Source organism: Gallus gallus, chromosome 2 (genome assembly GCF_016699485.2).
Source record: "Gallus gallus isolate bGalGal1 chromosome 2, bGalGal1.mat.broiler.GRCg7b, whole genome shotgun sequence".
Lineage (NCBI taxonomy): Eukaryota > Metazoa > Chordata > Aves > Galliformes > Phasianidae > Gallus > Gallus gallus.
In genome coordinates, this window is record NC_052533.1 from 146,571,042 (window position 1) to 146,594,116 (window position 23,075).

The 23,075-nt window shown below is 42.2% G+C and overlaps 1 protein-coding gene across 2 annotated transcripts in view; it reads left to right on the forward strand.

Moving 5' to 3' along the window:
• Positions 1 to 23,075, forward strand: part of LOC121112823 (adhesion G protein-coupled receptor B1) — a 163,371-nt gene that overhangs the window by 100,581 nt on the left and 39,715 nt on the right. For both annotated transcript variants that reach the window (XM_040695018.2, XM_040695022.2), the window contains exon 3: positions 20,078 to 20,236. In XM_040695018.2, coding sequence (XP_040550952.1) covers positions 20,078 to 20,236 — 159 coding nt within the window. The remainder of the gene's footprint in view (positions 1 to 20,077; positions 20,237 to 23,075) is intronic.

The window sequence follows — 23,075 nt, forward strand, 5'->3', positions numbered from 1 at the left end:
AGACTGTCACTGCTCCTACATATTAGTCGCCGAACTTAAAAAGAAGCAAAGGAGTTATTTGCAAAATCCATGTTGGAAAGAAATTAAATCTGACATTTCAGCTACGGAGCCTTCCCCAGGAGAAGAGAATATATAGAACTGAAATATGTTTTCCCTCTTTCCTAGCTGCTAGAGGAAGGGCCTTCCCGTGAGTTATTGGTTTTTAATCCACTTCTGCAGGCGCTCGCTAAACAATCTCCTGCTAGTTAACAAGGTCCCTCAGCGCTCATCTTTCAAGGTCGTAATTTGATCATCAGGTGGAGATTGGGAAGAAGTACCCTGTCTGCTGGTGTCTCTGCCTGTTGGAGGGAGCTTTTCCAAGCTGCTGTGTTACAGCAGAAAGGAAGGAACAGGATTGTGCTGGCTCAGTGCTTTCCTGTGCTTTGCAGCAAGTGATTACTAAAGACAAGTCAGGAATAACAAGAGCTGCAGTGCTCCAGTCAAGGGTTTATTTGTCCTCAACAAGTCATGTGTTTGGAGATGTGTCTCTTCTGACCTTCAGCGTGGCACAGCATCCCCTTCATGCTGCACCTCTCAATTCCAGCCAAGCCTGAAAAAGTATCTAGGCAGGGTGAGGGTCATCTGGGCCATGAAAAGTGAGGGAAAAAAAGCAGACTGTGTATACTGGAGGACAGTTGCTAAAACTTCCTACCCCACTCTAAATTATTAGCTCTGATTCAAGGAGAATTATTGCCTGTTAGTTCACTGGGTGGTGAGGTGATGTTATGCAAGGGGACTATTTCTCATCGCCAGTGTCATATCTGGATGTCGTTGAGCAGAGGATACTGAGAGTCTTGTATGCATGTATGGGCTCACTGGGGACAGATGGACAGCAGGAGCAACATGGGTCCTAGAGGCTTTTTTTCCAGTGCCATGAGTCTTGAACCACTGGACCTGACCACTAACACTTTGCATGCTACTGGTTCAGGCCAAAAAAGGATTTCTAACTTTAATAAGTTGCATTTCCCATTGGACATGGATATCCAATTGATGCTGAGAAGAGGCAGACTCTTTCTCAACTCACAGGTGGATTGATTTCATTTTAAAAAGTGCTTTGCAAGCCTCTAGACTGTAGTCTGCCTGGGATACCTCACATGGGCCAGGGCACATGCTTCCTCACTCCTAAGCTCTGAGCTCAGGGCCCTTCTCATCCCCTGAGTGATCTGCATTGACTTTCCTTCCCTGGATGTCACAGAGGTTCCCCCTTACAGATCGTTGTCTCCTTGGTAACTGAACCACATCGGATAAAAGCAGACCGAAACTCAGCAGCCTGCAAAGCCCTGAGCAACACAGAAGGGGATGGCTGTGGGAAGCTGTTATGACTGAGGTGCATCACCCAGACTGACAAACAGCTTGCACTGCCCTGTGTTTTGTCCCCAGCTAGTGGTACAGCTGTCATAGTTGACAAGTCTTCCATCACATCCATCCTCTTCCCAACACTCTTCATTCAAGGCAAGATGTGATATCCCAATACAATTCCTCTGCCCTGTCTGGTCCTGGTGACATGCATGTGTGGGATGAGGAAAAGTCCTGGCTTAATTAAGCTCTTCCTTCTCTTACACAAAGCCTTACTGTTGGGAGCATTAGACATGTATTGAAACTCAGGATGTTTGATGCTAGCCTTATGGTTGTGGGTGAAGCCACTTCTGTGGGGGTATTTGTTGGGCATTTGTGTTGTTTCCCTCTCCCTGTTTAGCCCAACTTTGTTAACTTTTCAGCATTATTGAGCTATTTACCTTTGCAATAGTTTCCTAATTTGGGCTCTAAATCATAATTTGTATTGAAACAGAGACAAATGGTACAAAAGGGTAAACACTGGGTATTCCCAGACAAAATTAGCCACCCTGGTCCAGACATTTTTTCCCTTTCTCGCTCACCCTGTCTCTCCTTTCCTTCACACCCAGATCCTGAGTCTGAATCTCCCCTTTCCCTCCTACACAAGTGTGAACAGCTACCTTATTGCCACTGTCACTCAGGCATTTAACACGTGGAACATCTGTCCTGAAACAGAGGAGGGAGAAAGTGAACATTTTGAACTGGAGTGAGTGTGTAGTGGCTGGATCTCTTTGGGAAGACTGGGAAGGGAGAATCTGAGCTAAAGACTTTGAGTTCAGCCTGTTTTAATACATCTATATGTGTTATGTACTATAAAATGCACTTTTTTTTCCTTGCAAATATATGATAGAAGCATGTCTTCAAAGGGCAGAGGAAGGTGCTGGCAGAAGTGGTTAGGAGAGCAAGGAACCAAAATCCTGACTCCTTCTGATGCAGTTCCTATTAAAACAGCACCAGTTGTTCTTTTGGAAGGATATCATTAGACCGAGTATTTTCCCTCCAGTTCTTGGCAAAAAGTCAACATTTGCATTTAAATAGTGCTTTTGCTACAAAACAGAAGCATGCTGCAGAATAGCTGCACATAGATAAAGATTCCTTTAAGAGAACTTTGGAGGGGGGGAGGGGGAAGAAACGTCACTGAAAGCCCAGCCTGTCCTCTTGTGCTGTCAGCAGAGAGGTTATTTATGCATTCGACAGTGTGCCCACTGAGATATAATCTAGTGCTCTCAGGAGTCTCTGCTTGCTAGAGGTGGAATTATTAGAATTAAAAATTACAAGCATAAAACAAGGCCAGGGTAAAATGAAATATTACCCAGCTAGTCTAAATAATTCATAGAAAAAATAACCCCCCAGGTCCCCCATCGATCCATCTTACTCCACTGATGTGAAGAGGAGCAATCTGTTGAAGGGGTGTTTGAAGACCTCCAGGATGCTTTCAAGAGTCAAGGGTTGTTTCCAAGTGATTTTGGTTCATGTGGCCCATGAGTGGCTCTGTGGGAAAAGATGAGTAATGATATGACACAGGCTTTCCTCTGACAATGAAACCTTCCTCAAAGCTGGTCAAGGGAGAAGAGAATACCATTTGGAAGAAAGAAAAAATTAAAAAATCACATTATGTTTCTGTGCTCCCAAGCAGAGAGCAAGAGTAATTTAACCTCTTTGTGCACAGAGCTCCAAAGGACACAGCAAGGTCATCTTTGGCAAATATTTACCTTTCAGCACAATCAAGTCTGTTCCCAAATGCAAAAGCTGTTTTTTTTTTTTTTTTTTTGGAAAGGCTTTTGCTAGATCTACTGGCCATATCTGAAGTTAGAGGCACATATGTGGCACCGCCCTCCATAGAAACAGATGGGAAGGATATACAGAACGAAAATGGGCAGTGGTTGGGACCGTAGCAAAGAAAGCATGATTTAATTTCTGAAGCCAGAGTTTGCTTCTGGAGGAGAAAGCTTCTGCCTAATTCTAGGATGAGAGGTAGTGGCCTTAAGTTGCACCTGGGAATGTTCAGGCTGGATATCAGGAAAAAATTATTTTCAGAAAGAGTGGTAATGCATTGGAACAGACTGACCAGGGAGGTAGTGGAGTCACTGTCCCTTGAGTTGTTTAAGAAATGTGGAGATGTGGCAGTGAGGAACATGGCTTAGTGGACAGAGTGGTGATAGGCTGACAGTTGGACTAGATAATCTCAGTGGTCTTTTCCAACCTTAATGATTCCATGATTCTATCACCTCTTTTTTTGATGGAAATCTGTGCCTGATAGATGACTGCACTGAGGGGGTGAATGATGGCAGTTTCATCCAGGAGCATTTAGTCACATAAGAGAAAGAAAATAAAGAAAAAAAATGGATATTCATATTTAATAGCATTTTCCTGATACACACATGCTTATATACAGATATTATGTGCAAGAGCATCTTTGGAAGCCATAGAGAAAACTGAAAGAGTAAATATTGATCCTGAGCATCTCTGTGCTATAGGACTTTCTTGCAGACATTGGCTATCTGCCCACCAGAGACATGCAGCCTCTCTTCTCAAGCAAACCCAACACATACTGCTGTGGTCTCCACAGTCACTGCAGAAGGGGTGCAATTAAAACAGCCGTTGTAAAAGCTTTATCTTTGCAGTCTGTCTCAAGGCCAGCTAGAATTCCTGTAGACAGATGACTGTCCAACTGAGCTAATATATACTGCCTTTCAACAGGGCTCTTTAATTTGTAGGCAAGCCTAGCATGCCAAGAGGCTGCATCAGGAAGCTATGGAACATAACATCACAGGCCACTGCCAGTACCAAAGTGTCAGTGGATCCAGAAATTAATTTATCAAATTTACAGGCAAAAAAATCCATTGATAATGGTTAAAGTCACCACCTCTGAACAGAAGTTAATTCTTACAATACAGTGTGCAATAGGCTTGTCCATCAACACACTGTTGATGTAAAGAAGTTAATTTTCCTAAAGCTTTCTTAGTCCTTAGCAGCCATTTCTCTGTTTGCCTCCTATTTCGTGCATGTATCCCCAGAACTGTTGTTATTTTAGGCACATCTGGGCATAGCAGGGCCCTCCAAAGGGACCTTTTGGCCAATCCTGCCTGGGCACATCAGCTGTTGGGCTTTCTCTGTTGTTTCCTTGGTGTCTACCATATTTCATATATTTTTTTTAACTGGCTGAGGGTATTTTCCCTTAGATGAAAAGGGGCTAGTTATACTTACCAGTGTAATTTGACTGGTACTGCTGTGATATTGCTGTGGTATGACTCTCCTCTTCTTTGTGAGCTTTGCCAAATCCAGTGACAGAGAAGTCACTGTCCATCACAGACAAAAAGTGAAAGATGCTTTCCTGATTTATGTGGTTTTGCAAAGCCAGAAAAATTGTTTCTTGGATGTAAGAGATGAATTCTCAAGGCAAGAAAAGGTGAGGAGCTTTAAGAGGAAGACAAAAAAACCACAGAAAATACTGCTTGGATGCCTAAGAATGCTGAAAGAAAATGGAAAAAAAATCAACAGAAAGAAGAGATGAGAGGAAAATGAGAAAGAAAATAAGGCAGCGTTTGAAACATAGTTCTGGCTTCTGGGATTATTCATTCTCATAGGAGACATGAAAGAGCTAAACAAGGAAAATGCCATGCAGAGATCACACATTGTTTTTTAAGGACAGGCCCTTAGACATGATCCCCACTGGCTGAGCTGTAACCCGGCTCCCAATCAATCTCTCCTCTCTGAAATGTCACTAACCTGCACTTAAGTGCAATAAGACTTTCCAGACTAATTGAAATTCCGAGCCAGAGTCAGGAGACATTTGCTTCAAGTAGTGTTTTAATTGTCTGCTCCCTAGGCTAGTAACAGGATATTTTGCTCCTTGCATTATTCAAGGAGACACAAGACCTCAACCTTTCTGTTTAGGTTAGCGCCCCTCCTGTCTTGGGTTTATGTTCAATTCTTTATTTGGCCTCTGCTCACATATTACCCTCATGTATCCTCGTGTGCCTGCACAGCCAGGGATTGGAAAACCTCTACCATCCCATCTGCTTAGATGCAGCTTTTTCATTCAACCTCTTACCTAGAAATAAGAGCCAACTGGGAAACATGGAGCTGAACCCAGATCCGAGTGATTCTGTAGCCTGGAGCAATTTTTATTTTTGCCTTTTTTTTAGATATAAGAGGACCCCTTCATGTGTACAAGGAGACACTTATCCTTAAAGATTCCCATGTGCGATTTTCTGTAACCAGAAGATTGCACTCTGGCAGAGAGGGAAGGAAGAGGAAGAGTTGTCCGTGATCATGCCCTAGTCTTGCAAGTCTATCGCAATGAAAACATTTCTATAAGTTTCTGTATGAAATCAAGTGGAAAGGGCCCACAAAGCATCAGATATGATTAGTTAACCACAGGAAGAGGTAAAAGCAGCCTTAAAGAGCATCCTGATCTTCCTGGTCCCATTACATTCTCACTGCCTTTTGGTACTCACTACCGTTTTTTTTTTTTTGTTCTGGTCACTGAGGCAGTTTGGTGGATATGATTAAGCCATTTCTCTGTGAGAACCTGCCTGTCTTACTTCATGAAATACTGGGAGCCTAAAAGGTCCAGCAGAAACTCAGCCATGCCATTATCTATAGCTCATATTCAAGCATAAGACGAACCTACCTTTCTGTCTTTTCTGCAAATACTGTGCCTGTCAAAAGAGACTTTGTTATGACTCCTTTCTGGCTGAAGTTGGCAAAGAGGGATCTGATGGGTTTGGCTGCACCAGGCCCTGTAAAACATACACAACACTGCTCCCAAGTGGGATCTGTTCCTATAGATCATAGTCAACAAGAGAAAAAAGCTGTCATTGTCACTATATTCCCTGTCATGATCAGAGACTCCCCTTAGCTTAAGGAGCAGAGAGGGAAAGAAGATGACTCTTCTGAGATTATGCACCAGCCTTATAGCAAGTCTCATCTGAATTATTACATAATGCTGATCCCTACCTTTCAGAAGGGCATGACAGACCTCAGAACTCGTGGTTTTAGTCTTGTCTGCAGGGAACACCTGGACATCATGTCCTGAAAGGAGACACTGCCAAATGGACAGTTGGATGCGGTTGCGAGTCAGCAGGCAATGTCTACACAGAGCAAGTCTACCACCTGCCTGCATCAAGCAGGCTTGCTCTTCCTCTCTCATTTTCATCCATTTCAACTTCATGGTTCCTCTTCATTTTAACCACTTCTGCTTCTCTGCCATCTCTTGGTTCTCTGAGAACAGGATTCCACTGACGAGTGACATCCTCAATATCGGAGATGGTCATCGGGTCATCCTTCTACCATGAATAGAGAAAAATGGGCAATTCTTGGGTGAGAATCATTTCACCCTAAAGCAGGATGGTGAAATATATAGTCTACACCCTAAGAGTGCTTATTTGCTCCATTAACTATGAGGAGAATTTGTGGCTCAAATGACATATCTGTATCATAGACGTCTAAAATTGAGTGAGTTGCTGCCCACTCTGGCAATGCTCTGGGGAACTATATGTGATCTTATAGTGAGCTCAGAAGAGATACATCAAGCTGCTTCACCCTTTTTTCCTCTTAAATCTTGCTGTGCAGGGAGAAGTGGCTCTCCTGAGGATAGGAAACTGTATTTTATATGTAATTGATTTGGAGTTCCTTAGAGCTCTGTTCACCCATCAATGCCCAAATGGCCCTGTCCTGCAGGCTGCAGAGATGGAGGTATAAGTTATGCCCATTAATAATGAGTTTCAGACTCAGTCATCCTAATAAGGTGAACTCACAGTCTTCTTTGCTTCTATTTTTTGGGTGTAGCTATGCCAATTTTTCTCTGTGATAGACACACTCTGCACTGAGTAGCACTGTGAGTGGAGAGGCTGAGGATGAGGGAAACAAAATCTGCCAATAAAACTGAATTTACAAAATCTACTCAGACCCTTTTGGAAAGTGAATCCCCTCCCTCCCCTCTTTCCCTGTAATTCACCTTTAAAGTAATAATTTGTCTTCAGATTTGGAAATATGAATTTCAGTATCTATAGTTAGACTACATGAATACCCCCACCAGTAATTTCCTGCAACTTTGGTAGAGTTGGAACTAAATGATCTTTTAAGATCCCTTACAACTCAAGCCATATAGCGATTCTACCAGGCATCATTTACAAAAGTGTAAGAAGCACTATGCTGTGAAGATGGATAGACAATATAGGAGGCATGGGGGAGTTGCCCTCTGTGTTAAAAGGTGGATAGACTGTGAAGTGTTCTCTCTGAGAAACAGTCAGGAACAGGATGAGTACCTGTGGGTTAAGATTAGGGATGGGATCAATAAAAGACAGCTGGTGGTTGAGGTCTACCACAGGCCATTTGATCAAGGGGAGCCTGATGACAAGACATTGTTTCATCTGCAAGAAGTGCCATGCTTGCATGCTCTTATCCTGTTGGGTGATTTCAACTACCCGGATATCTGCTGGGAAAAAGCATAGTGAGCTACAAGTGATCCAGGAGACTCCTGGAGCCCTTTGACGTTAGCTTTCTGGTTCAGGTATTGAACAGACTGGCCAGAGGTGAAGCACTGCTGGACCTGATGCTCGTCAGTGCAGAGATCATTAAAGACATTAAGATCTGAGGCAGCCTGGGCTGCAGTGACCATGCCCTGGTTGAGTTCATGACCTTGCAGAATGTGGGCCTGGCAGAGTGGCATCTGGACCCTGAAATTCAGGAGAGTGAACTTCAGCTGTTTAAGGAATTTTTGGATGGGATCTCCTAGGAAGCTGTCCTTAGAGACAAAGGAGTGGAACAAAGCTGGCTACTCTTTAAGGATGCCATTCTGAGAGCACCGGAGCTCTCTAATCCCTCAGAATAAGATAACAGGCAGGGGAAGCTGGAAACCAGCATGGCTTGGCAAGGACCTGTTGGTCAAACTGAGAGAAGAGTAGGGCAAGTACAGGCAATGGAAGCAAGGACATGTCACAGCCTTCAATATTTAAAAGGAGATCATAAACAGGAGGGAAATCAACTTTTTGCACAAGTAGATAATGATAGGACTAGGGGGAATGGTTTTGAGCTAAAGGAGGGAAGATTTAGTTTAGATGTCAGGAGGAAGTTTTTCACTGAGAGAGTGGTGTGCTGGAACAGGTTGCCCAGGGAGGTTGTGGGTGCCCTGTCTGTGGAGATACTCAAGGCCAGGTTGGATGGGGATTTAGGCAACTTGATCTAGTGCTTGATCCTAATGACTGGCAACCCTTCCTGCAGCGGAGCATCTGGAACTTGATGATCCTTGAGGTCCCTTCCAACCCAAGCTATCCTATGATTCTGTGATTCTAAGTGGAGATACACAGATATTTGCTCACTACCAGGATATCTGGGACACAGTGAGCTTGAACTGCATTTTAGATTATATGTGCATCTAAGCCCGGATGTGAAGAGCTGAGATATTTGCTTTGGAGATAATTTCCACAGCTGCTAAGTGCTGGTGCTAACTAGTTGTGTTTGGATGGTAGCTAAAAATATCTCACAGGTGCATTGTGGCCTGTAAAGTGTGTGGGCTGTGGCGGATCTACACTCAATCTCACTAAACAACTTCACCAGTAGATGTTGCTCTTGGCTTATACTAATGTGCTCAAAAAAGATGTATCCAACCTGAGACATTTGGGGACCATCTGAAACCACACAATGCTGATGTGTCTCTCACCTGGATTTTTTATTTTTTATTTTATTTTTTTGCCATCATAGACCATCTTGGATGGCCACAAAAGAAAATAAAATAGAACACAACTCTTCAGACAGCAGTCACTCGTAATTAGTAGGTGTAATTATTGGCTGTTGTTTACCATGTGCTACTTGAAAATTGCTGGACAAGAACTCAATATTTCTAGGGGAGTTTTTTGGATTGTAGTTACCAGAAAGGAGAAATTCTTGGAATAAAGCATTCTGAGACATTGGAGTCTAGCAGGTGCTGGTCTGGGGGATGCAGGGAACTGAGCTCTCACTTCAGGTGGCCCACCATGCTCGTTTTGTGCCATGGGGATCACATTTATGAGGGCTTCAGATAAACGTCCAGAAAAGAGGATTGGAGATGTGGACTGAGCATCATTCCTGGGATTGTATTCCTGTGGCTATCTGGATGGGCTTAGACATATTTCCAGGTTCATGAAGTCTTAGAGAAAAAAAATATAATGCTTCATATGCTGGATCTCCATCCTAAACATTCCCTGTCACTATCAGTTAATAATAATCTAACCACTCTTGACTGCTCTGTGCACCAGAGGTGAGAAAAGAAAAAAAGAGGCAGAGAAATTTTCTTCTGCTAGTCTCCATATTCTGTTCTTACGTGGATTCATTTCCACTCAATTTTGGGACATGTTTTGGAAGGAAGGAAAATAATATCCGTGGTCTGATCAGGGTCCAACCATTTGTGCAGACAGTTTTATAGCTCATAGATGTTTGCCTGCATTTTCTCACAGAAAAAGAAAAGTTAATGCACATGATGTTTAATCACAGAATCACAGAATTGCAGGAGTTGTAAAGGACCTCAAGAGATCATCGAGTCCAACCCCCTTAGTAAAGCAGGTACCGTGCAAGAGGGGGCACAGGTAGGTGTTCAGCTGTGTCTTGAATATCTCCATTATCAGGAGACTCCATCACCTCTATGGGCAAACTGTTTCAGTTCTCTGTTATTCTTACTGTAAAGAAATTCTTCTACATGTTAGTACAGAACTTCCTCTGTTCAAGTTTTAGGCCATTACTCCTTGTCCTATCACTACACACCACTGAGAAGAGCCTGGCCTCATCCATTTGCCTCCCACCTCCCTTTAGATATTTATAAACATTTATAAGATCCCCCTCAGTCCTCTTTTCTCCTGGCTGAACAGACCCAGGTTACTCAGCCTTTCCTCATATGGGAGATGCTCTAGGCCATGTTTACATTTGGTCAATCATTTGTAAAGTAGTCTGAATCTGTGTCTGTTATTATACCCACTCTTCTCTCCCTATGCACACTCATATCACTCACTCTGTAGTACCAATCACAGCAGCATTTAGGTGCTACCTCATGCAGGCTCTTAGGATCAAGGATTGTCTCTAACAGTTTTGTCCACAGTGCACCAATCCCAGGGTAGCTTTCACTGTATTCAAGGCTCGTTAACACTGCTGGAATATAAATGGCAATTAAGAAGAAAAGAAAAAAAATCATTTACTAATGCTCAGGTAAATGCTGAGACTTCCTGGCATCTTCTCAGCGTCTGTGTTGACATAATTAATACCCTGACAGACGATACTGCTACACTTGCTTACTGCTGTGCCTTTCTTTCCTTGAGCAGATCCTCTCCCAGAACAAGAAATGTTATGAGAAAGAACCATTTTAGATAGGATTCTCCTTGATTTCTGTTGGTTAAAGCTTATTGGTATCAAGGCTAGGCTTAGCCTACCATAGATTAGAATAATGGAATCATAGAATCATACAATCATAGAATTGTTTGAGTTGGAAGGGACCTTTAAAGCTCATCTGGTCCAACTGTCCTGCAAAGAACAGGGGCACCTACAGCTCCCAGCTACAGAACTGCTGTCACTGGCTACTTAAACTATAATGAAGCAGTGCTGTAATGGTAGCACATGATTTGGGAACTTCTGATGTACTTCTTAGACATACCTTTGCCTTCGTGCTGGACTGTACACTGAGGTCCTAGTTGTCCACAGGACTTATCTGCAGTCAGATGAGCCAGACCCATGTTGATCTGCATGTACCTCACTTTCTCATTTCCTACCTTTGACAGTGGTAGATTCATAGAACCATGTTCCACCATTTCCAAAATATTCTAATTACTTTGAGCATCCAGTACTGCTCAAATAGTCATCAGAAGAACGTAGGCTAATAGCAAGCAGAATGCAAACACTGTCTATTCAGTATCAGATGAAGCAGTGAGGCTGTGCAAAGACCAGAGAGTGAAAGACTCATTGGGTAGTTTCAAGGTTTGTGATGTCAAAAACCTGACCACCTGCCAGATGGCCTATTTAATAAGCATCCCAGAGATGAGGGAGAGAATTTTTTAGGAAAATAGCCGGCAACACGATTTAAAGTGCTTTGGAAGTAGCTTGGTACACCAGCATGGAGCTCAGATATTTGTGGGGAGGTGAAAACTTATATTTCTCTGCAGTCTGTGTTTGCACATAGGGATAGACTGGTCAATATATGCTACACAGTGGATCTAATTTTTTATACTTCCTTTAGCACTTCCAATATTTATCAATCAAGTATGTACTCTGTGCAGTGTCTTCCCAGGCCAAAGATACATCCACGTAGAAACTTTGGAGCTTCAGTGAAATCTAATCTTTTCCATCATATGGTGTCTGAACATTTTTTTCTTAATACCTGTGAGATTGTATGTCTAGGAGGAAAATGCCATACCAACATAGTTCCACCTGTGTCAGTATTAGGAGTGGAAACCTTCTCCCACTTTACACCATGATTCAGTCAGGTACCTAGAACCAGTATGAAGGGGAGGAATGAAGGGGGTATTGCTGCATCTCAGTGCTTGTTCTCTTGTTCTGTTTTACTCCATTTAGTGTATGAGTTCTGTCTGAGAAGGTAAAAAGTCAGAGACTCATCCCTCATCTTCATAATCTCTCTTGCTGCAGTAATATCATCACTTATCCTGAACATCTCTAGTACAAATGTGCTCAATATAATTTTCTCCTGTCATTGTATCCTGTTGCACTAAGTCCTACCACTCTCAGCCTGTTCCCAGGCATTAATCTATAATGTCACTTCTGACCCCAGTGAGAGTGGTCAACCCAAGAAAGTGGGCTTGGATGCTCACCAGAGCACTGTAATTTCTCATCCCAACCAGTCTAGTTCAGACAGTGACTCTCCCCAGAGTTGTTTTGTATATGGGCATCTCTTTGCAGCAAAGCAATCTCATAAGCCATTTGGCTATGTAGGCTATTTATTGACTCCCAGTTTTGGGTTCTCCAGACAGACTCTTCTGCACTCTGTATCCTACCCTTTAGACATATACCAGCACAGAACTGTACAACTGTCTCCCTTAGAGTTTTGCACTAACCTAGTCTAAGCAATGCATGACCCATCTATTCTACCTATTCCATCCCTTGAAAAGAAATCTTAATAAGAAAGAAACCACACACAAAAACAAGGTCACAGTCTACTCCCTCCTACAATTAAAAACACTAAAAATGTGTCAAAGGATGAGCTGGTAAAGTCAGCCTTTGCCCAGCAAGGAAGGGAGGATTACCATTTTCTAACTGCAGGATGAGTGTAGCTGACATCTCCACAAAGAAGAGGACACCGAAGAGAGGAATACCTGCTGACAACTTGCTTGTTCACCATCTTTCCTCAGAGGTGCACACACATTGATTGCTTTCATGTGGTTTTCAGCCGCCTCTATTCCCCTTCCAGGCAAAATCCTTATTACTGGCATCTCTGTATGAAGAGAGTTTGGCTGTTCATATGAAAACGTCATTAAATATTTGGTTGAATAACTGCCAAGGCAGCTGCACTGGAGTTTGCGTTGTGTCTGCAGAATGGTGTCTCCTTGGCAAAACCACTCTGAGCATGACATGCCTGACTCAGTTTTGATATTCCAAACCCATTTGAATATTGTCCTTCTGTAGGTGACCCTGCCTGAGCAGGAGGTTGGACCAGATGGCCTCTAGAAGTCCCTTCCAGTCTCAACCATTCCATGATGTTGTGATTCTGTGATGCATGGGTTCTTTAGTGGATTTACTCTCTGTTCTCCCTTAAGATGTTTAACATGAAGAAAATTTAATGTCCGTCTGTGTTGTACAGCAGGCTCTCTGTGATTCTACAGGCAAGTCCTTTAGCTTTTCAGCTCCCCTGGGTTCAAGCTTGCAGAAGCAATAATAGTATAGCCCTGTCTTGCAGGGGCTCTTGTAAAGAGAAATACATTGGAGCTCATGGAGAATTGAGATACTGTGTTCCTGGGGACCATAGAAATCCTTCAGCTGGAAACACCACTCAGGAAACAAACTAAAATTACATTGGCCTTGCAAAGCTCTGGGTGTTAGACCATGTCATTGTGTTTATGGGTTTATTTGGAGTTTTGAGAGGATTTTATACAAAAGGGTGAGAACAACTCTGGGGAAACTGAGGCACTTCGGACCAGAGTAGACAGCATATGGTGTAAAATTTCATGAATGTCCTTTGATTTCCATTTTAACAAACTTTAATGCAAATAGGTAGTGGCATGCATATCAGAAAAGGTTTCGGTCAACTTGGGCTCCATGGTTATATTTTAATGTGTTCATATATTTATCTCTGTACAGAGGCATATGTGTGTCTATGCTAATATGTCCCCTCTGTGCTTTTCACTAAGGTCTGCAACAACGTGAAGAAACAAACAGTGTGTGAACTCAGCTCTGATGTGATTTATGCAGAATCAGAGAGGTTCAAGGCGGGGAAGCATTTCATTCCTCCCCAGTGGTGCATGCTGGATTTTTTCCTTACAAGTCTGTTCTCTGATATTTTCCCTGTTCTGCTTTGAAATAAGCAAAGTGATGAAGCCCCTACGGCTTCCTTAGAGGAGGACTATTCCACAGTCTTATTTGATTTCTTGCTCCAAACTAAACATTCCCTTTCTCATTTCCCTGTCCACCTCCCCCATAATTTCCACATAAATAATCCTTCTTTATCCCTAGTGTTTCATTTGCAGGGATTCATGTAATAAGCACAGCTCTGTGCTAGGTTTCCTTGAAAGCTGAGCACTGTGGCCTCATTTCCATCCTTAAATGATTTGCAGAACAGGGGGAGACTGGACTTATTCTTAAAATGTTTTTCTGAACAGGGACTTGATGCCTTCATTTGGAAGGACAGAAAGCACTTGTGAACATAACAGAAATCAATTTCAGCCTGAAAATCACACCACTTTTTTTTTTTTTTGAGTATTCAAAAGTGAGTGATACGAGCAATTTTTTGGATGGTGGTGGTACACAGTGACCTGCTTTCAGCAGACCTTCATGAAAGGGATTTATAGATTTAAAGTTAAAGATAGGAAGAAGTCAAGAAGCTGGGAAAGTATCAGAAACCACCTTGTTGCCCAGGTTACTTCTTCAGGTTCAGGTTACTTCTCTTGACATTTTTGATGTTTGCAGTTAGAGTTTGTCATGTTCCACTAGTTGAACATATATAGCAAAAGCAACAAGATTCTGTGCTCTGGATACATTAGACTTTTCTCCTCAGGATGCAAGAAAAAGCTATTATAATTATAGAGTTGGATAGAGGGAAACACATCCAGGAAGGAAAAGATAATCCGGACTGTGCAGATCAGTGCTTCTGTCTCAAATCTCCCTTATCCATTTCACTGATGGGTTCATCTTGAAATCTGCAGTGCTTCCCACATGGATCTGCCTTGATCTCTTTTTCTCATTAATCATCACACAGAAAATATTGTTTAATTCCCAAACTCTTGTCCCCATGTTCTTTTTTCTCTATATGAGAATGTCGTAGAATTATAGAACTGTTTGAGTTGGAAGGGACCTTTAAGGCCATCTAGTCCAACTCCTCTGCAATGAACAGAGATATCTACAGCTAGATCAGGTTGCTCAGAGCCCCATCCAGACCTTGAATGATTCCAAGGACTCCAAGGACGGGGCATCCACCACCTCTCTGGGTGAATCCTATAGCCCTTTAGGCAGTGAACTCTATTGGTTTACATGGCATTCCTAAGAGTGTCTTAGTGAGTGATGACTCACTTCAGATGGTTTCACACCAGGAATGAATTCTTCCCCTTAGGGGCTACACTCTGTGCAATTCCCATTCAGTGTGGTCTGATTTCAACCAGTAGATTGCCAGGGTGCCTCTACCTGTCATGGTTCACTGTACTAAGTAATGTGACATGATATTAGGAATAGCATAAGAGATTAGGTAATAACATTAGGAAAAAATATTCTTAGAAAGAGTGGCAAGGCATTGGCACAGGCTGCCCATGAAAGTCGTGGAGTCACTGTCCCAGGAGGTGTTCAAGATATGGGGGCATCTGACATTGAGGGACATGATTTAGCAGGCATGGTGGTAATGGGTCAGTGGTTTGACTAGATAATCCAGTGGTCTTTTCCAACCTTAGTAATTCTGATTCTATTCTATAATTCTTTATGTTTATTAAATTGGCACTTAGGCTGCCTAGTAGAGTTCATGACACACAGTGCAGACTGTGGATGGGGGGTACCCACCTTCACCCTCATAGTTGTTCTTTTTTTTTTCCTCACTAGATCATTAAATGGAAGGGAGTTTGTGCTTTTACATTGTTCCCAAAGCTTTACGATTTGAAAGAGGAAGGTTGTACAGAAGAGCTAGAATGAATGATTTTGCTTTTTTGGGACTTTGGGTGGTTAATTATGATATTTGTGCTCACAATCTGTGAAACTATAACATATTATATTGGGTTTATTGTTGAAAGGGAAGAGAATGAACCACTTGAGCAACTCACTTGTGCTGCTATGTGGCCTCATCATGTGGGGCATCAGAAAAGGACATCTTCCTGAAAGAGTTATTTCCTGGCTTGCACAGAGGTATCAAATTGAAAGCATGGCTCTCCAGGGAAAGATTTCTGCTTTGTATAATAGAAAACTGTCTTCAGAATAGTCCCTTCTGGACTTGTTTTCTTCCTGACATATAAGAAAAGGTAGCTATAAACCCCTATGGAGCATCTCTTGCTCTTTCCCCATTGTATAAGAAGTTTAGATAAGACACCTAACTTTCACATATAAAACAATCTCATTCTCAATCTTCTTTTAACATCTTTCCCATTTTCATAAAAAATAGTATTTTTTTTCACTCAGCCACAAACTGGTGATGATTCCCAAGCCTTTGGATACTGTGATGAGAAGTCCACTAAAAATATTTCCAGATGTTTCACACTGAACTGAGCTTTATGTAATCTCAGCATGTTTTTTCAGACATAAGATATCCTGGCTTGTGGAGTTCAAGAGAGAGCTGCCAATCAAAAGTATCTGCAGCTGGGGTCATGTGGAGGTTAAATTAAAGAAAAAAAAAATCAGAGATAGATGTAGTGTGTCAGCAAAGACCTTTTTCCTGTGCTCTATTAATTGGCTTGTGTTGATTCCTTAGTTTCTGTTGTTGTTGTTTTGTTTGTTTTGTTGTTTTTTTCCGTTGTCACTGGCATCTAATTTAAGGCATCGCTGTTAAATTAAAAGGCATGATTGACTGACTGGTGTCTGAGACACATCACAGCTGTCAGCTGCAAAGATAAACTCTAGATTGGGATGCAAATCTTCCCAAAGATCAAGGGTGTTTGGATGAGGCTTCTAAGTGAAGCAATCTCTGTTATTTTGCAATAGAAAAGACCTATTCTGTTGGCATCTCCATTTAAGATTCAGAACGAGAAATATCAAATATGAGCTAAAAAGTTGAGTCTGACCATCTTGAAAGTTTCTCCATTTAACTGTGGAGAATTAGAATGCATTGGGTCAGCCTAGCGTGAAAAGTAATTTGTTTTAGTACGTGATCATGATAAGAACTGACTGAGAAGGATCAAAAAGCTCTTTAGAAATTGGATTAAAGGCCTCCCTGAACGGCAGTCTCCAGAGCACTCGAAACAGTCTCATGAGCTTCAGCTTCATATGCAACAGCTGGCTTCATGAAACTCGTATGAGGGGCTATCTCTGCTCTCATAAATGAAAAATAAAAGGCAGACCTTGCTATAGGAATGAAGTTATGGCTTCTGATTGTGATAGGAAACTCTGGAACTAGAAATGTAAGCCACAGCTTACTCCAGCTAAAGAGAACAAAAGTGCAGAATGAGAAAGGTCTACAGGCCTGCAAGGCTGCAACTGAGCAAAACTGTGCTAAATAGAAACTGGTTGGGTATATGACCTTCACAGGAGTCAATGCCTTTGAAAAGCAAAATCCTTCATAAAGCAGTTGCAGCAGACTCATTATTTTTGGATTAAGGACAGATGGCAATTCAAGCCACATCGATCAGCAGGGTGCAGCAGTTCGTTGAAAGCTGATGAAACAGGACTCCAGGGGCAAAGGGGACTATCTGCAAAATGTCCCATTAGCTTCTCTGGGATTCTGCATTGTGTTTCACCTCTTACTTGCTTTTTGGCATCAGTGAAGTCTCCTCCAAACCCATGCTTGATATATAAAAAGCACCAGAGCAAGGAAGTTGTGTGAAAACCAGGTTATGTCTTAGGAGGAGGGGAGTCCATGAAGGGACATCCCTTTGGTTGCAGCTCAGTGAGTCATTCTTGATGAACTGTGAAACTGCACATGTAGGCAACTACTACAAGGACAAAACTCTGCATGCTTCTCCTCTGTGGCATCTGCAGTAGACCCAGAGCATTTGTCTCCTTCCTCCCTCACTTTTCAATGTGTGTCCCTTCTGAAAATGTGTGCTACACTGAAGAGGATGACCTTCCCTGATAGAGACATCCCGTTCATTGGTCAAGGGCGTAAGGCAGTTTACTCCACTGCTAGAATCTCCAAACAAGCTCAAAGTTCTTTTGTAGAAAAATGTAAGGTAGACGAGTGGTAATGAACTGGAACAGGCTGCCCAGGGAAGGGGTGGAGTCATCATCCCTGGAAGTCTTCAAGAAATGTAGATGGAGCACTGAGGGGCGTGGTTTAGTGGGCATGGTGGGAATGGGTTGATGGTTTACTGGGTGATCTTAGTCGTCTTTTGCAGCCTAAATGATTCTGTGATTCATTTCTTTGTTTCCGCAGTTCAGCCATTCCACAGCTATGGTTGCTCATTCACTTGCCATTATCCAGTCACACTACTCCATTTCCATTCCAGAAGATGCTTTCACATAGCGAACAGAAGAGCTGAATGTTTTACTCATGACACAGCACTTCTTTTTCTTCCTCAAAATGGGATGGGTATAACTTCATGTAATAGGCCCTTAACTGCTTCTTTACAGCACCACTAAAAAAGACAAATCACTTGAAACAACAAATGACTAGACCCAGGAAAAGAAGGAAGATTTCAAAAAGTTTATCTGACAGCCAATAAACAGGATAAATAACATGCAGTATTTCATTTGTCAGGACCATGGGACAACCTGCTGATAAAAAAGGACTACACCATAAAGTGGGGAATACCTTTGTCTTGGCTGTAAATGCCTGTGCTGATTTAGTAAGTGCACTGGTACTTCTACTCCAGCTTCTCTTTAGTACTCACAAATGGGATGAAAACGGAGGAATGAGGAGAGGAAGGAAGTTGCCTAGGCTCATAAAGAGATCTCATTCTGGTTAAAGCTTTGAAATCATGATGGTTTTTATCTTATATTGACTAGTCCAACCCTTGCTGCTGATAAGTAAAGTATGAACAAGTCAAAGACATTTGTCTACACTATACTTGTCTCTCCTTTACTGAGAATAGGCAGTATGTTTTTCTGTATATGTTTAGGGATTAAATGCCTTTATAACAGATTACATCCTGAAATGCATGCCTGTTTGAATATTCCTTCACGACAGGCAAGAAGTTTGGATAACTATTTTTTGTTTTGCTTACAAACACTGCATAAAATAACCTTTTTACACACTGGAGCACTTACATTTTGTTGCAAAAAGCACCCCAAGAAGATAAAACCTAGCTAAAGATTATGTGCAGCTGCACTCTCCATTCTCCAGCTCCACTCCTAATCTTTAAGGGAGAGGAAAGAAAGATATCTTAAAAGGGCAGTCAAAGAGTTTATTAGCTTTTAAATGTGTCTGGTTACAGATGCCCTATTGATCAGCTCAACTAAGGCATCAGGATATCTGCCATTATGCCATTGGTCTCTCTTGCAGCTGAAACACAATCTATCTCCCATCAAGGAACAGGAGAGACAAGCCTATTTCCCCACACTGTTTAGAAAAGGAACCAGCAGAGAGAAAGTGACTTTCAAGGGAAAGGCCATCTCCTTGAAGAACAAATATTTATTGTGTGCTAATAACAACCTATACTTCCCACTGGTTCCAGGATGTCTGAGCCACTTGTCAGAAGGTTCACAACTTGTGTTTCCATCCTGATCTATTTTCCCATGTTATTCTCATTATTGAGTATTTATATCACTTAACTCAACACTGTGAAGAATGCATGTGTTTATTCTCACTTTGTCTTCAGGACAAAAAATTCGAGGGTGGCTAGGCTGGTCCCCCTGTTCTGAGAGGAGGAATAAAACTGCAAGAGAAAGGAGGAAATCTCTCAAAGTCCACCCAAATAAATGGAAAGATGTTCCCATACACTATGTAAAACTGGATTAAACTGTGAAATTAAACTAATATTCGTAAAAAAAAAAAAAAAAAAATGAAGCGTAAGGGTCTGTTATGACCCTTATCTGTAGGATGAGCACAATATAGGAGAATTCACAGAGACTGAAGAAAGACAACCTAACTAATGATGTATGTGATGGATGAATGGCTTTCTCAACTGTCTTCTGAGTTTAGGGTCCTAAGGGCAGCAAAATGGAGAGTGAAGAGCAAGAGCCAGACTAGTTAGGAAAGAGGTAGAATATCCAGGAGGGCAAAGTCCAGAGTCCCTGTTTAAAGGTAGAGGATAGTTGAAGAGAAGTCAGTGAAAAGTAAATCCTTCTTCCTTCCTCTCCCATATTTTGTGTCTCTGTGTGATCTACCTATCACATCCTAAGACATCTTGCTTTGAGGCCTTGGAAGTAGGTGCATCATAGGGTCTGTAGGTCTGGCTTTGTCTACCATGACACTGAAGCTGACAGGGATTTTCTGGATTTTGCCCAGGTGGTTGGAACACGTGGTCGGCTTGGGGTGACTGCACCAAGGACTGCGGGGGAGGCCTGCAGACCCGCATGCGTACCTGTAAGCCCCTTCCCAATGAAGGCCTGGCCTGCGAGGGAGTCCTGGAGGAAGGACGTCTGTGCAATAGGAAGGCGTGCAATAGTAAGTGGAGGCATGTTCCCCTGCACGTGTGCGAGCGGGTCACTCTTCTCAAGGTCTCAATCCCATAGCCATACTTAATGAAAGGTAGTCTAGAGGCACGGTAAAACTTATGAATGGCTCAAGGGAGCATGCAACTCTAGCTGTGCATGATCCTGGCCTTCCCTGCTTGTCTAGCAGTCACACGTGCACATTCACACATGTTGACATGTCTTACAACACACATCTGCAGATCCCACAAAATAGAGGTTAATCTACATGTATCCGTAAGCAGACTTATACCAGGTATTCATGGGTTGCTGCAAAGCCTGCCACAGACGGCAAAATATATGCCCTAAGGACATCTCTTTGACAGTTGACCTCTTAAGCCAGTAAAGCATAGAGCTAAGAGAGACAATAGCATTGCTTCTTCCATCTCCCTTTGGCTTAGTTTTCACCTTCCCAGTCAAGTGTATTGTTGCTATCTGTTTCTGTTACAAAATGAAAGCCTATAGCACTAAGACATGGCCATTAGATGGGTTTGGGCAAAACACACAGTCTGACCAAGACAAATCTTTGACATAGGCCTTGCACTCCTCCTAACACACAATCTCTTTCCAGGTCCTCTTCTCCTGAGGGCAAGGGACAGATTGCTAGCACTGATACTGATGAGCTGAACTGGTGACCTGTGGCACTTTCATTCCCAATGCTTCTTTTGCATTAGCTGAGTTGAGAGGAATGTGGAGGCGAAAAACAACATCAGAAGTGTCTCAGCACAGAAAATTCTAGTGAATGTCTGCTTATAAATATTCACTGCTTTTTGTTTCAATTTTGTAGTAAAGAATGTTTGAATAACTCCTCCAACTAGGCAAATAACTGGGGAAAGTTCAGTTGCCTTCAAAGGCAGGGAAATGTCTCCTGATAAAGAGGAAGTTCAAATAGAGGGACATAAATATATTCCTCTAATGAGGGCTAAAATGATTTCATGAATTTTTTAGCATTTCCATAAATTTAAATCATGTTGCAATTAGATTTTTTATTTTTATTTTTCAAAATGAAACCTTCTAGTATATTGAATTTAATCTCCTTGACTCACAGCTGCTAATTTTCCTCTGAGGTTCACCCACACTAGGGAAATTTAACTGATGTCCCCCGTGCTTGCTGATGATTCTGGAGTTGTAATGAAGCTGGGGCTTGGAGCAGTGAAGGTGGGAGTGCATCCACCCACAGCCAAGAACCTGGAAGCTAGACCTGAGTGGAGGGTTCAGTTCTAGAACTGGTTGCACCTGAGTGGATCTGGAGGAAGGACCACACTGGTCTTGGTGGACATGGCTCTGAATGAGAAGATGCAAAGAATCATAGAATATCCTGAATTGGAAGGGATCCACAGAGATTATCGAGTCCAACTGCTGGCTCCACACAGGACTACCCCAAAAATCAAACCATATTTCTGAGAGCATTGTCCAAACACTTCTTGAACTTCGGCATGGAGTGAAGGTGGAAATAGCATTGTGGGTGGGTAGAGAAGGCTGTATGGCTGTGGCCATTATTGAGACATGAGAGCACACAGAATAACAGGTAAAAAAAAACTCTTTAGTGTTCCATTCCTATGCTGGATAAATGAGGGTGGGACCCAGATACAGCAGACTCTTTGCAGCACATCCATTCCCAGCCCTGATCATCTTCACATCTCTCCCCAGGACTCCTTTTATTCCTTCACATCTCTCTTGAACTGAGACACCCCTGTCTGGACACAATTTCCAGGTCCAGCTTTACGAGCACTGAGCAGGGGACATAATGTCTTCCTTTAGTCTGCCCCAACCTTGGCTCTTCTTCATGCTGGATCTCCTGTGGTTCCTGTGACAAGGAAGGGGTGAAGGCAGCTTCCACCTCCACTCATTCTGTAGAGCAGAGCACTGAAAGATTAATCACTATTTACTCACTGTTTATTTACTTAAACTTTTCTAAAGCGCAGCACTCAGTAAAGCTGATCCTAAATGCAGAAAAGGCTGATTGTGCCCAGGGGGCTATGATTCAATAAATTATTTCACTTTTCTTCCTGTCCCCTTCCCATCACGCACCCAGTCAACTCCTGCTCCAATTAAAGTGCGGTTAGTTCAGCTTAGCTTATTTGGGAATAAAGGATCTCAAACTATGTTGAAAGCCCTAGTTTAGAAAGAGTGTGCATCCACAGCATGAGGCAGCACAAATTGATTTACCCCTTTGAAATCAAATAAAATGAATTAATTCTGATTAATTTTCCCAAGTGCCTCTTTGCAGGCAAACTGCTGAGACCCGTTGTGATGCTTTCATGCTAATAAACTGGAAAGCATTTGAAGGAAGATGTGAACAATTATTCTTTCAGGAACACTTGTCTATGCACGTCTTGTCCTACCTCAAGATAAACCTGTATCTCTCCGTGTCTGTGCTAGCTATGCACTTAGCTCCATGTATCTATGCCTTGTTGCCTTTGGAGCCATGCCCAAGACAGATGCACTTTTTATTCCTTGAAATCCAAAAATAAAAGGTGGCCCATGAAAACGTAAAATATCTGTGCTTTTCCTTCTCTTCTGGAAGGATTTAGAAGTAGATTAGAAATCCATCTGTTTTAAATGTTCTGTTGTTGTCATACTGACTTCTGCTCATAGGTTTCCTAGAGATGGTAGGGTGTTCATTCTTCCACTTGAATTGTTATCTTCCTAAATGTTCATTTCATACTGCAATTAACTAGATTCTAATTCCTTTTGTAAAAAATAATGTGTATATATATATATATATAAAAGAACCGGACAGGAGTACTTCTTCATTTTAAATTATGCAGCATTTTAGTACCTTGTAATAACACCTGACTAGCTCTCTAGAT